This window comes from Ixodes scapularis, unplaced genomic scaffold (genome assembly GCF_016920785.2).
Source record: "Ixodes scapularis isolate PalLabHiFi unplaced genomic scaffold, ASM1692078v2 PGA_scaffold4__175_contigs__length_147842914, whole genome shotgun sequence".
NCBI classification, from domain to species: domain Eukaryota; kingdom Metazoa; phylum Arthropoda; class Arachnida; order Ixodida; family Ixodidae; genus Ixodes; species Ixodes scapularis.
The window spans coordinates 32,438,172-32,453,326 of NW_024609879.1; the positions used below are offsets into that span (position 1 = coordinate 32,438,172).

The window sequence follows — 15,155 nt, forward strand, 5'->3', positions numbered from 1 at the left end:
GGCAGAGGAAAAATTGAGAAACAGGATCGCAGTGAGGCCTTATTTTCACACCGTGTCACACAATGTAAAAGCGTGTGCAAAAACATTTGGCGTTAATGTGTTTTTCAGCTTGGACTTTAAGTTGGGCAACCTCACCCCCTTCGAAAGAGAAAAAAACAGCGGCCAAAAGGGCCACAGGGAAAAATGTGTGCTTTGTGAAACTGGTGTTGTTTAGGACATACCGATGACTTGCGGTTTTAGGTATATAGGGCAGACCTCGAGATGCTTGAGCGATCGTCTGACTGACCACAAAAGAAATGTAAAGATAAAAGCGACTAATTCCGAAATTGCGACACACGTACAAGAATGCAGAAACTGCTCAGCCAAGTGGTTTGGTACAACGGTAGTATGCAAAGAGGTCAATGACGTCAAAATGGTTGTAAAATAGATCGTAAAAATTAGGTCGATCGGCAATTGCATAAACCAGGCGTCTATGCTTCTTAGTGATAGGGCGAAAGCTTTTCTGCGAGTATGAATTGAAGATGTCTTGTGTTTTTCGCAAGAGGTACCTCCTTTGTCATGATCTTGTTCCGTTTGTATGCGTACGTTAAAAAAAATGGAACAGATTGATGGGTTCGAAGTGCAGTCGGTTCCGTGTGGTTCGCTTGTTCGTTTTTTGCAAATATAATGGTGGCTGCGAGGTAAAAGAATGTTTCTTCGGCCGATGTTTTGATGGTTGTGTACGTTTTGTTAGTTCAAAGTAATTCGTTATTATTATTTTTTTTTTTTAAGATTAGCGTGGCTTCGAAGTCAGGGCGTTTCCCCTTGGAGCCATTGTGGGGAGTGTTTTTTATGGTGAAGAGTTTGAGTTCAGGATGTATAAAAGGAGGGAGAATTGAATAAAGTGGTTAGCTGTGTTTGAGACGTCGTCGTGTTTCTTCCTCCCAGTCTTAGGTGGACTAAAAATGTACTATTTTCATTTATTCCTAAAACAATCAACGAATGGAACCACCTGACCACGTCGATCGCCACCATAACAGATCTACTCTAGTTTAAATCTGCCATTCAAACTCAGTTCTGACATATGAATCTGCCTTCTTTTTTGTATCGCCTCTGTGCCGATTTCATATTTTTTTATTACCACTCCCTTCTGTAACGTCTTCGGGTCTTGAAGATATTCAAATAAAACTTAATAAATTAATAGATGTAGCGTAAAGGTTTGTTGTCAAGATATAAAATAAACCAAACTCAATGCAACCAATGTTGTAGATCGAGCGGAAGGTGTATATATATATATATGTATATGTAACGCAGGCAGGAGGACTTTTGTTAGCACAGACGGGGTAAAGTACAGCTGCAGTGAAAGCATTCCTTCCCTTGCACCCTGCGCTATGCATCGTGTCATAGGTTCACGTGAACCGCGCATGTCTCGTTCTTGCGCACTATATATACCGGCATTGCACATGAATCAGACCTCTCCTTGCTTGTAAAGCTTGCAGTCAAGATGCTCTCGATTCGCGCTAGGGCCGTGGTCAATCCTCTACGCTGTATGACCAGAATAACCAGCAAGAAACATAATTCTGAACGGTAAGTCCGACAACTTGTGAAAATTGATGCAACAAAGTTTCAATTTCAGACTCAGAAAAAAAAAAATTTTTTTTTTGTGTGATTTGAATTTTTGCAATTTCTCTAAACGCTCAATGTAATAAATAAACCGCTGTATGGTTTTAGAAGCACCTGTGAATATAAACTTTGGAAATATATTGATTAAAGTAGACAATGTCACAATTTCAATTTAATATTTAAAAAAATGCTTAGATATTGATGAAGCAAACGAATGTTGAGTGGCTCATGTTCGCAGCATGAAAGGGTCGTTGGATTAAAATTACATGGATTAGGGGATATCAGTGCGGTACAATAATGCTGATAAGGTTCTTTGCTGTAGTTACACGGAAGCCCGTAATCGCACTTAAGTGTGACTTCGGTTGGACTCCGCTGTGGCGATGGCGGCCGGATATCTAGTGTATGCTTGTATTGAATTGCTAACGATGCTTTCGCATACTCGTGGTTAAAGGGTAACCGTTGAGGTAGGGTAATAGTCTAGTAATTTTTATTGTCTATTATTTTTTAGCTGCGAGGACATTTATCGTCCATGCCAGCTACTACCAGGTCGCATTGTAGCAGACTACTAATACGCTCAAAGTAGTGAAATTAGATGTAATACTATTTCTTCATCAGTAATTCTGCACGCAAACAACTACATACGTTATTAGGTAACTCTGTAGTCAGTCATATATTAATAACTTGAGAAATGCTCCACCCCACAGGCGTTATGCTACCGTTCCAAGCGCTGCGCTGTAGAAAAGTAACGCATCGTCGGCTCCGCCAAGTAGCGACATCGGCATCGTCGGTTTTAGGCACGAGCGGAGAGAACGAAGCAACCTTTTGATCAAGCGACACGAAATCGTCGCGAGGTGGCAGATCTACCATCCTGAGCAGTTGGAAAGAGAACCCGCGAGACGCGTGGAACATAGCCTCGAACCGCGCTTGATGCGATACACGTTGTGGGCTTTTTGAAAACAAGATGGCAGAAGTGGTGTGGTGCCGCCTGCTGCCGGCTACTCCCGCCACGGGTGGGTGCCTTCAAACGCAGCACCTGAGAGTGTCGTAGGCATTTGCGGCCTCGCAGAGTCCCAAATGACGTTTGACGGATGCGCGCGGAAACAAATATAAAAATAAAAGGTGCCCACAGTAGGTCTTACGCTGTAGAACCAGCCTGAAAATCGGCTCTTGCTTATAGAAAGTTCCACCATAAACCGAGCGTGCATTTATATAGTGAATTTTAACTTGTAAAATGGCCAAGCCACATTCGATTCCCCAAAAAAGTGAGACCGACAAACTTCTCGAAATAAAAGGAGCATGTCCTCGACCGAACTAGCGAAATGTAACTTGTGACACAATCTCCCGATAGCTGCAGCAAGCAGTCAACCCAGTGCGTCCTCTGCTCGCTGCTTATATCGGGAAACAACGCCACCAGTTTCATCGATCGCTTCTTCGGTCATCTGACAACACGTCCTCTGTTGGCTTCGGCAAGTTTGGTGATCTCGTTTTTTGAAAGAAGGGAAGTCGGTAGTAAAATGTTCTTATGTATTTTGTGGGCCCGAATATGAAGTAAATTACTTCCCTGAATTTGTTGACGAGAAATATGATGGACCTCTTCAGCGAAAACAGATATAATAGGGGTTTGAGTACCTGCAGTACAAAAAAAAAAAAAGAAAACGCAAAACGAAAGTTGAAAGTATTGATTTTAAAACTGATTGGATGTTCTTTGCTTTGCGTGCACTTCTGTCATTGAATTTTTTTTTTTTCGTCTGGGCACAGGGATCTCTCCAAGCTCAGCTACTTTCACAATCCCGGAAAAGAGCCGCTGCTAACCTGGACTGCGGGAGATCTGATTGACAGAGCGGCAGACGCCTTCGGGGACACCACAGCCATCGTGTACCCTCATCAGAACATCAGCAAAACATACGCGGAGTACAAAAAAGACGTGAGTGAATACTCAGAATATCTACTCATTTTCAGGCACATCTATGGGGTTTCAATATTTAGTACGGATCCCTTGACAGGGCCACCGAAAACTCCTAATAGTATTTTTAAGTACAACAAACTTTATGCAAGATAAGCCGATTGAGAGCCACCATTACTAGCCTTCTCTAGCCTCGCCACCAAAATGCCGACTCATCATAGTTGGCGACAAATCCGTGCCGAGCCTTCATTGGTGCACGCTGTGACGTCCCATTACGACACGAGGTCATATGACACCACAAATTTACGCAACACCATGACGTCACGTGGCATTGACTTAAAAAGGTAACTCGGGTAATCTTTTTTTTAGGGTTACGTCTGTTTTTAGTGAATGTAGTTTCTCTGAAGTACGAGGTGCCATTTTTTTCTCGACGCAGTCTTTATTTCTGTAGATATGCTATCCCACAATTTTGTTTCGGGCGAATGCGGTGAGACCGAAACTACCGACTCGAGCATGATGCCAACCCTTGTGACCAGCTACACGGATATCGTGTGACTCAAAGTTCGTATTGCGGTACCGCCAAGCGCACGTTTGGCTTTGTCTTGACAGCGGTTGCAATCAGATAGGGAAGATGCTACTTGTGGTTTACAGCTTTGCTTTGTACATATAAATTATCTTCAGATAATAATAACTTACATATATAAATTTTCGGGCCGAAAAGAGAGTGTGCCATGACGAAGGCTGGCTCAAAATGAGCTCCCATTTGTCTTCTGAGAAGAACAACAATGTTGGACGTGTCCAATGCCCGTTACAAGAGCGTTGGGGAAGCTAATCTTACGCTCGCGCTGATGGGGAACGTGGGAAACTATGGCCGCCAGTGAATGCCACCTTCGGCACCCACGGCGCGCTTCAGGGAGCGGGGGGTCAATCATTTTCGGGCACGATCGCCAAAGAACACTTAAGAGCTAGGGCCTCTAAATCAAAACTGAGCGAACAGAAATCGTCCTCTTGGATGGCAAAAAAGAAAACAGAAAATCACGGTGAACGATGTAGCCTTATGAACGAAAAACCGCCTTGGAAACAAAAAAGACGTTAGTTTGCTTGACAAGAAGCCAACCCTCTAAATGCCTGCTGATAAAGTGGCGGTAATCGTTTTTAAATATCGTTTTTCGGTTGGATCGGGGTTTCTCATTGGTGTGATATTTTTGTGAGTGCTCGTACGTAGTCCCACAACTTGATATTATTGATTTACTTGTTTGGACGTTTGACCGGAGTCACCCTTTATTGTGACGCCATTTTTTGACAGAGTGACTTCACGTTACCAAACGTTTGATGACACAGTGACGTTAGGTGACACCATGGCGTGATATCGTACCGTCACGTTACATGGCGCTAGAGCGGGACGTTACACTGTGACGTCATGTCACCCTGACTACACCCGACCTGAGTTCACGTCAGGAGGTCGCATGCTTTCCCGCTGCTACGTCTCGTTGCATCATAAGGACACGTGCAATCTGAAATCGTGGTATCACAGAAACGTCAGATCACGGCATGATGTCACCGAGGACTCATAAATGATATTCATATACCAAAGAGACTGCACTCTTGTTAAAACGCCTGAGACTGGGTGTGAAAAAACCTTGAAAAAACCAAAAGTAGAAGAAACAGGGAAACAAGACAGCCAGACGACGTCTGGCTGACTTCTTTTCAACCAAACGTAGAATGGATAGACAGTCTTTTTCTATCATTTTGGCCAACTACTGAACTAAAATTGCCTTGCTTGATAGTGTTGAAGAATACAAGTACTGAGAACTATAGTTCTCGTGCCAATAACAATTAAAGAACAAAAAGTGTAACACTATGTCAAGTTTAGTAACATGTTGCAAGCTTTGTACTTTATTCAGACAAATCATTAAATACTCTGTGCGGCATTAATAAACACTGCAATTTTCGGTTGTGAAACCGAATTTAGAGCATTTGCTTTCTATGCGACCCGCCTGATAGCTTTTTGCAAATAGGTCCGAGACGATTAACCATTTGACACTAAAGTTTCAAGCAAACAACCACACTGAGCTTGACAAAAATTATGAAAAGAAATTTGGTTGACTCATTTAAACACAAAATAAAGTGCTTGATGTTTCGCGTTACGAATCCCGGACGCGCATGAACTGAAACAAGCGTGTTTATAGTGGAATCACGTAGGAGAGTCTTGTGATTATATGCTTACTGTTTTTATTTCTGTTGACACCCATCCCGAGTGTAATTTACTTTTGAAAAATCCAAACCCTGTCACTGATTGTCGTTTCTTTCGGCTTTAGGCTGCAATGTCCTATTGTATCATGAAATTTAGGGAGTGCCTGTTGGAATCGAATTGCACTGCGCCATTCTTAACTTTCACGTTGGAAAGGAAAGCTACGACAACCAGCTTTCTCAACAGCGTTAAAGCTACGTATGACACTTCGTTATTCGATTCATCCCGGTATTACAACACCTCTAATGAAATATAATTGTGACGTTTTTCTTTGTCAGAATTTGTTTCGAAGCGTTTCTTTTACGCAATGTTTCATGCACGCCTCGCCCATTGGTTCCAAAGTAATTCAACTACTTAAATAGTGAAGATTGTATATTACATTGCTAGGAAATCGCGTTGAATACAAGAAACGTTCTAGGAACACATGACATGTCATGTGACGTCAATTTCCTCGCTAAATTTAGCGAAAAGAGGGACTGGTGTGGAAGTAACGTAACGTTTATACTCCTACTAAATCTAGAAGATAAATTAAATTGCCGTATGGGTCACGTGACATCAGATCACGTAACGTAACTTTGCCCAATAAAATTCGCCAGAAAGTTGAATTGGAGTATAGCTCAGGGTACGTTAATTTTGTCGGTAAATTTAGCGTGGAAATTCTCGTCACGTGACCTGATGTCATGCAACACATTTTTTTGTGAAATTTAGCGGAGAAACGAAATTGGTGTGTAGGTCTGTGACGTCCCATAACGCAACACTGCTCGCGTTGCTATATAGCACGTCACTGCCGACAGCTTCGCAAAATATGGTTCCACGAAATTTAGCTCCACAAAACGCAGCCTCATGAAATCCGGAGCAGCTAGCCAAAGGAATTTTTAGGTTATGAAAACATAACCAGGGTACGTTTAATTGAAGCCCGTTCCTTTTAATTTAAAGGCCAGTTCTCGTTAAACTATTCTCTTCGTACATTTTTGCGAACGCGTAACAGCTGACATCAAAAATACGTTATAGTTCTAGACCTCGACATGGCTTTTGATAAGACGCCACAGCAAAAGGTTATTGCCGACTTTGTTCACTACTAGCACGCGATAAGATATTACTATTGCTTCAAGATTACTTTTCTTACCGAAGAAAATATGTTTAAACAACCTGGTGTAAATCATTTCAGTTTAATATGCCCTAAGAGGTTCTTCAACATTTTGTCCTCGGTTGGCTGTGTTTTTAATCTCAGGTAATTGATAGAGCGCGGGATATTACACGTAAATTAAGTCTTTTTTTGGATAATAATATTAAATATTCTGCAGTAGCAGCCACCTTCAGACCGGCAATGAATAGTCTCCTGACCTAAAACAAATGTTGCTGTATTTAATCCTTTTTTTTATTCTGTTTTCGCTAACTGTGACGAGTTTAATATCAGTGAAAACATGGCACCCTTCTTACATAAAAACTTAATATTTTTATGGTCTAGAGGTTAAAGCTTCATATGGTCCCGTTAGCATTCCCAATCAGTTCGTGCATCGGTATGCATAACTGTCGGCAACTATTCTAACAATATTTTGATGGTTATTTCCAATCCTCAGTAACCTTGCCTATGACTGAATTATGTGGCGATGGCTGTATATGTCATTAAATAATGTCACCAACAGCATTGGATACCTTTCAGCCCAACTCCTACACACGCACTTCGTGTAAGGAGATGGAACTTAATATTGCCAACCACATTACCGTCTTCACCAACGCGAACAATGGACCCACAACATCTTAGCACCCCGCTGGAGAATGGCTTTCTACAGTTTCAATATGTGGATATGTACTTGACAAAGCGATGTAATTTTTCTGAAATTTAATAAGGCATCTTATTTGGTACCCTGTGGAAAATTTACAGGTATAAGCATATATCCGTCTTCATGACCTTATCGTTATATGACTATTTTACTATTTCGTGTTGGGTGCTCAGTAATATTGAATCTCTCGTCTGGCGTACCAAATGGAAGTGTTCCAGGGTCGTTGCTGTTTGTAATTTAAATTAACGACATTGTCGCACTTATTGACCAATTTCGAAATGCTAGTGTCTTTGCAGACGATTGTGTTTTATTTCAAAGGTATCTGCTCGTGACGAATAACACTTGGAGAACTCGCTTAGTTACCTTAACCTTTGGTGTGATACTTTGGATATTGAGGTAATTGTTGAAAACAATAATTTATATTCAATGAACCAACAAAACCTTTTGTTTTAGCATTAATAGATAATCTGTCTTACCACAAGTAAATATTGTATCTTAGCACAAAAATATATTAATAAATCTTGAATTGGCTCAGCCATATACGCAAGGGATCCTTGCCGGGCTTCAGAAAGAGGTATTTCGTAGGAAGTAAATTGAAGCCTTCTCCTTCATGGGAACACTACTAGTATATAATTACTTTATTGGACGAAACTAGATAATGATAGTTGATTCTGAAACCCGGATACAGAAACAATTCTGAAGAATACAGAAATAAGGACACCTACAGCAAGAAAGTAAATCAGGCTCTCCCTCTTTAATGGTGGATGTGAGCAAACTACCGGCTCTGGAGCGCCGCCGTGAAATAAATAAACGTCTAAATTATTTTGTAACCAAAGGTTACTTATCGATACAAAAAAGCATTTGCTACCTCATTTCTCAAGCGGGGTACTGCAAGTTATCATAAGCACTTCTGAAAAGCTTTTCTGCAGTGATTAGTTAGTATAAATAGTCCTTTTTCTTTTGCACAATTAAAAACAGATTTTTTTTCCTGTGAATGTATTTAATCTTCTGATGTTTCCTCATTACGGGATAACGTATTCAAACTACTTTACGGTAATTCTATTTTTGGTGAGCCATTCGTTGGGATTGCCCAAATATGTGCCTATCATTGTAAATGCTTGCCTATCATAATCACATTACTGCACCTTTTTCGACTTTTTTTCTATTTTTTTACTATCTTTTTGTGTTTTTCTTGTTTATTAGCCTAGTGACTCATTTACTTGCTTTTTGTTCTCTGTTTTTGCCCAGTGTTCGTGTCTCCATAAGTTGGTTCGGATTTGCTTTTTGTGCTAATTTGTCCAGTGAGGGTGTGCATTTATACAGAATTTCGTGACTTCCTAACAATGATCTATTATTTTTTATAATGCTTTCATATTAATAGCAATATTATATTATTCATAAATATACATCAAGGTAAAACATCCACTTCACGAAACGTCTCGACTGCATGTGCATATGAATTGCCTGGTCGTTATCTGAACTTCCCTGTTGAAAATAACACTTCAGGCCTGATATGTTACGCGACCGTCTCAGCTTTTCATCTCCTTCAGCCCATCAGTCACCTTAGCACTTCAAATCCATTCAGTCCGTGAAGCCCCTTTAGCCTTACAAACAATTCAGCCATTCGCATCCTTCATTGCTTCAACTCTTAGACATCCAAATGATTGTGAACTCTAGAACGAAATTGCTGTTTACAACGTTATTGTATGTTTATTTCGTGCATTGATTTGTTCATCCATTCTGTAACACAAAAAGACGATAAAGAGCAACCTGTGTTGCAGCTAAGATACGTGGACGCACCACTCCTAACGTGATATCTCCCTCCTCCTTCTCCGCCCCGCGCATTATAGCTACAATTACTTTTAATAGCGAAGTGCGCTTCATCAGATGCGCGCTCGCTGTCCTGACCTCGGCGCATAGGAGAACGGCATTGCGGCAAGCGCGCATCTTACGCGCGCTCTTTCATGCACGTGACGAACGAGGAGGGAGATAGCGCGCGCTGGGGGTGCGTCCACGAGTCTGAGCACCGACGCTGCCGCTCCACCGCTTTGCTCGCTGCCCGTTAGACTGCGCGGGCTACACTGCTTGGTTAGGGTGCCTACATGTCTGTCTGTCTCAGGGTGAAGACATCCATTGTTGCCCTGAATGTTCCAGCGCGTGACGGTCTCGCGCACTTGGTGCGTGACTCGGGCGGTAAAATGGCGTCTATGCATTAGTTAAAGCTACGCGCTCGAGCTTAGTGACACCGGATTGCACGCACTTCAAAATGCATAAAAAAACGATTGGGCGGAAAAATGGCTGAGATGTCACCACTCAAGCAAGAGCGCGCGTGTGTATGAAGGCACTCTATGCTTGGTGGTTGCTCGCGAATACCAAAAAATATCGCTATCCACTGTACTTGAACCCGGGGGCAAGCAGCTGAAGACCAAAGGGATCACGTCAAATGGGGAGAAGAGAGTCCTTTGTCGTAGAAAAATATCTTTCGAAATTCTCGCAATGTCACGGGCTGAACTCCTGAGATGTACAGTAGTTCATTAACAAAACCAAGCAGGTTCACAAAAAGCAGAAATGCAGTTTGTCTGTAGCATGTTTAGAGAATACCACGAACGCGAAACCATCTTCCGCCGCCCTTGAGATATTTTGGGCACTGTCACGGTGTCGTGCCTGCCGCCGTCGCTGTAGCGTCTCCGGTGTTTTTTCCGCTTGCTGCATGCGCTTCTGAAGAGGGACGCGCAAAGAGGCGCATCAGACGGCACTGAGAGTTCTTCTTGTTTATACGTACACTGAGTTCCTCTAGAAGATAAGTCCCACGCAAGGGGACGGGAAGCAGGCACTGAGCGTCCTCTCACCGCGGCCGCCCGATACAAAATTACCAAGCTGCTTTTCCGACGCATATATCCTGAAGGGTTACGTGCTATCTCCAACAGATCCGTTAAAAAGGTCCTTATGAGTGCCGTACTTTTACAGAAAAAAAAAAAGAAACAGAATACTCAGGCACAACAAATAACTATGAAGGGTATCTTAAGCCCTTTAGAAATATTTGAAGTGTACGCAGACTTTTTAGAAAACTTCTAAGAATATCTAAAACCTCTTAAAGCGTTTTAAAGGACACGTCAAAGCGGTTTAGAAATCGTTATGTGCCCCATAGACGGTTTTCAAAAGATGCTCTGTTTAATCTACGTTGTGAGTACCATGCCGTCTTTGATCTAGGAAATCGCCTCCTTTGCGCACATTATCTACCACACTCCACACGGATACCTGACTCGAGCCACCCGTTAATCAGGAACCTTACCCCGCATTCCCTTCCGAAATCTGGGTTATAGAACAAGAAGTAAAGAACATGCTTTCAGAAGGCATTGTGCAACACTCATCTAACCCCTGTTCGTTGCCTGTTGCATTAGTGCGGAAGGAGGATGTGAACTAGAGAATTTGCGTCGACTATTGACGCCTAAACAAATTCACAAACGGACGCCTGTTTATTTCCACGCATTGATGGCAATTCCAGACTGCTTGCATGGAGACGAATATTTTTCTACCATTGACCTTTGCCCAGTGTACTGGCAAATTAATGTCGCCGAATCAGTCAAGGAAAAAAGCTTTCTTTAACTGTACATGGCCTCTACGAATTCAAAGTTATGCCGTTTGGTCTTAACAACGCCCCCGTTATCTTCAAAATAATGACGGACTGTATTTTGAAAGGCTTAAAATGGTCAACCTGTCTTGGTTATCTCGACTACGCAATTAGGTTTTCAAGCACATTTTCATCCCGTCTGACCCGCTTGGCAGAAGAACCGGGTAACTTTTCCTAATGCTGGTCTGCAATTCGAACTCTTCAAATTGCCGCTTCGGCAGTTGTCACATAAAAATTTTGGGCCATCTAATAGATAAAGATGGTTTCCAACCACACCCCGATAAGGTTAAAGCTGTCTACGAATTCCCAAAACCAAGCTCATCTAAAGACCTACGAAGCTTTATAGGACTGTGTTAATATTTCGAGCGAATTATATAAAATTTTGCATACATTTCACGGTTAATTTAAAGGGCTACTAAAAATATGTGCGACTTTTATTTAGCAGCCACGCCAAGCTGACGCGTTCAAACACATGACAATCGCTCTAACGTCCAGCCCCATTTTAGGCCATTGTGATGACTTTACCACCGCCAAGTTACGGTCTTACGGACTGATGCCAGTGGCCACAGAATAGGCGCTATTCTGTCTCAAAATCACGCAAAACACAACCAAATGATTGCTTACGCTAGTCGCGCGCTTTACTCAGCTGAAAAAAATTACAGAATCACTGACCGAGAGTGTCTGGTTGTCGTCTGGGCAGTCACAAAATGTCGCTCTTACCTGTTCGGTCGCCCGTCCACCGTCATTACTAACCAACATGCCTTGTTGGTCGACTTGGAGGTTTGGCCCTTAGACTCCAAGGGTACAATTTCATCGTCATTTACAAATCTGGACAGCTCCACCAGGACGCAGAGTGCCTCTACCGTCACCCTGTGGACCCGGTTCACCCCATCAACTATGACCATGACATTCATGTTCTTTCTGTATCAACCGCCCTCGACATTGGCCACGAACAGCGCAAAGATAGAGATCTGCGGGCAATTTTTGAAGATGTGACCACGGACAAAACTAAATCCTCTTGTGGCCTGTACTTTATCATACAGGGCGTTCTCCGCAGACAAACATTTCAAATCGGCCAAGTTTCCTTCGCTTCTAGGAATACCTAAACACAAACAAATTATCTTTCTCGCTGACTTTCGTGATGCTTCATCATCCGCCTACTTAGGTGTTAGAACATATGCTTGAGTTAAGCGACGATATTACTAGCCGGACCTGTACAGATTTGAGAAGCGCTATGTCTCTTCATGTGGTTTCTGCCAGCGCCGAAAGACGCCATCTTCACGTGCCAATGGACTACTCCAACTTCGCCAACCACCAGAACACCCGTTCCACTGCGTAGGAGTTGATCTTCCTGGGCCATTCCCCACTTCCTGAGATGGTCACCCCTGGATCGCAGTCGCTGCCGATTACACCACACACTCCGCGACCACGAAGCCTCTTATGACCGGTAGACCTGTTGATGTTGCTAAGTTTTTTGTTTTTTTTTTTCTAGAAGACATCATTCTTAAGAACAGAGCGCCTGGAGAACTTCCTTCTGACCGGAGACGGCCCTTTGTATCTCGCGTTTTGAGCGAAATTTTGCGCTTCTACTGTTTAAAAGGAAACTACTGCTTACCACCAGCAAAAAAAAGGGGGCGGTAGAACGCCTTAATAGGAGTGCAAGGAGGGAAAGTACACAGGCGAGCTGGTTAGGAACATCATTAAAAGGTAACCTGAGACTGGGACACACAAAAAAAACGAACAACACGACCCAGAATCTCAAACGCAGCTGAGTTTAATCACAGGACAATACCATTAAATATCCGTCCACACGAAAGAAGGAAAAAAAGGATATAGGAAAGAGACAACCTCCAAGGAGCCCCCGATTGAAAGATATATTTTCACCGGAATGTCATTTCCAGTAAAAGCCTATTTCACTGAATTATGGGACTGTTTTCACTTCCAGTAATGCCGTAGTTTACTGGAATGTCACCGGTTGCCTTACTGGAATGTCACCGGATTCTTACCGGAATGCCACCAGATATTTTACCAGAATGTCACCGGATTTTTACCGAAAGTTAATTCCAGTAAAAATCTATTTTACTGAATTATGGGACTTTTTTCACTTCTAGTAAAGCCAGAAGATCGCCAGATTGACCGGAATTTACCGTGTTTTTTCTTTCTTTTTTTGGACGCTAGCGGAAGTCACTTTGAAGGAAGCCTGTGAAACGTGGTTGGTTATGTTTATCTGATGCTGGACGATTCGGTAACAATTAAAGTGGTTAGTTCATAAAGATTTGAAGGCTCTATGTATTTATTTAACAGGGTCGATACCAGAGAAACGATTTGCACAGCTGTAAACAAAAGCAATCAGACCAAATAGGAACAACCAAGTTCTTTGCCGCAAAAGATATCTTTCAAGGTACTCACAATGCCGCTGGGTAAATTCCTAGACGCACGGTAGTTCCGCTAATAAAACTGCGCAGGTGCACCACACGGACACACACAGGTATACTGTCAGCAGCATGTTTAGCTAAAACTACGGACGCGCGGAGCGAACATCCGTCACCGCTGAGAAATCCCGGGTACACTTACGATGTCGTCCATGATGCCGTCGCCACGGGTGCACCAGGCGTCAGTAGCACGCTTAGCGAAAACCACGATCGCGCGGAACGCACATCCGCCGCCGTTGAGAAATCCCGGTCACACTCACGATGTCGTCCCTGATGCCGTCGCCGCGGGTGCACCAGGCGTCAGTAGCACGCTTAGCGAAAGCCACGAACGCGCGAAACGAACATCCGCCGACGTTGAGAAATCTTGGGCACATTCTTTTTCGCTCGCCGGATGCTTCTGAAGACGGACGGACAAAGAGGCGTAAGAAACAGGTCACTGAAAAAGAAATTATTTTCATCTGCACACCCAGCTGCTTTGGAAGATACAGGTCGCACACATGGAACGAGAAGCCGAGACTCAGCGTTCGCTCCTGGCCGGCCGCTGCTCGTTGACGGACAAAGAAACCGGTTTTCTTTAAAAAAAAAATAAGTCAACAAAACGACCCTCTTGCATTTTCCCCACGGACCCAATGCGAGGGAGAGAGGGTGCGTGGGGACTCGTTTTTGGTGCGAGGCACCATAATTACACGCCCAGTCTCCGGCTCGTCTGGCTTCCCCCTCCCCTCGCGTCGGCTTCGAGTGACGGTCGGTAAACAGGGAAGCGAGTCACCCGTTTCGGGTAAGATTTCTAGGAAAACCGGGTCGTCTGCGTGGTATACGAAAGGGGCTGCCGGTGACATTCCAGTGAAATCTGTTTGCCGGCAAACAATCTACTAACGACATGGTAAACTGGTTTGGGATGAAAACGGGTGAAAGTGCCCTCCTTTTTGGATCGTCAAAGCAGTTCGCTGCACGAAATTCCTGCAGAATTGCAACGTCGTTTCGAGCTTAAACACCCACTCACGAGAATGCCGCTGCATTGGCGGCCTTCATTACGACCAGAATCCCCCCGTTCGTCTAGGCTTCCTTGACTTTAGCCGTTCGCCCTGCGTCGGCTTCCAGTGATGTTCGGTGTCCGGCAAACGAGGGTGGTTTCCGGTAGGATTCTAGGGGCGGGTAATCGAAAGTGGCTCTGGTATATAACTTCCAGCGAAAGTGGCTACGCTGGTTTCTGGTGAAAATGAGTGGAAATTCACCCGTTTTCACCGAATCTAACTGGAAGTTTTTCCCGGATTTTATCCGTAAGTGGCTCCGGTAAAAGGTCCAGCGAAATCTGGTTACTGGAGGTGGCGGCCGGTAATATTTCCACAAAAGAACTGGTAAACTAGGCTGGTTTCTGGTGAAAATGAGTGGAAATTAACCCGTCTCCACCGAATGTCACTGGAAGTTTTCGCCGGATTTTTCAATAGGGCCCCCTATCCTTCCAGCCCAGCGAGCCCGCGAGCCGGCCCACACATAAAATATGTGTGGGCTGGCTCGGCAGGCAGGGCGGGGGAGCTTATTTTATGTGTGG

At 43.5% G+C, this 15,155-nt stretch overlaps 1 protein-coding gene across 1 annotated transcript in view; it reads left to right on the forward strand.

Annotated features, from left to right (window-relative positions):
- Positions 1 to 1,483: 1,483 nt before the first annotated feature.
- LOC115329874 (putative acyl-CoA synthetase YngI) overlaps positions 1,484 to 15,155 on the forward strand; it is a 149,421-nt gene continuing 135,749 nt past the window's right edge. Inside the window, exons 1-2 of the mRNA XM_042293341.1 lie at positions 1,484 to 1,566; positions 3,361 to 3,526. Coding sequence (XP_042149275.1) covers positions 1,484 to 1,566; positions 3,361 to 3,526 — 249 coding nt within the window. The remainder of the gene's footprint in view (positions 1,567 to 3,360; positions 3,527 to 15,155) is intronic.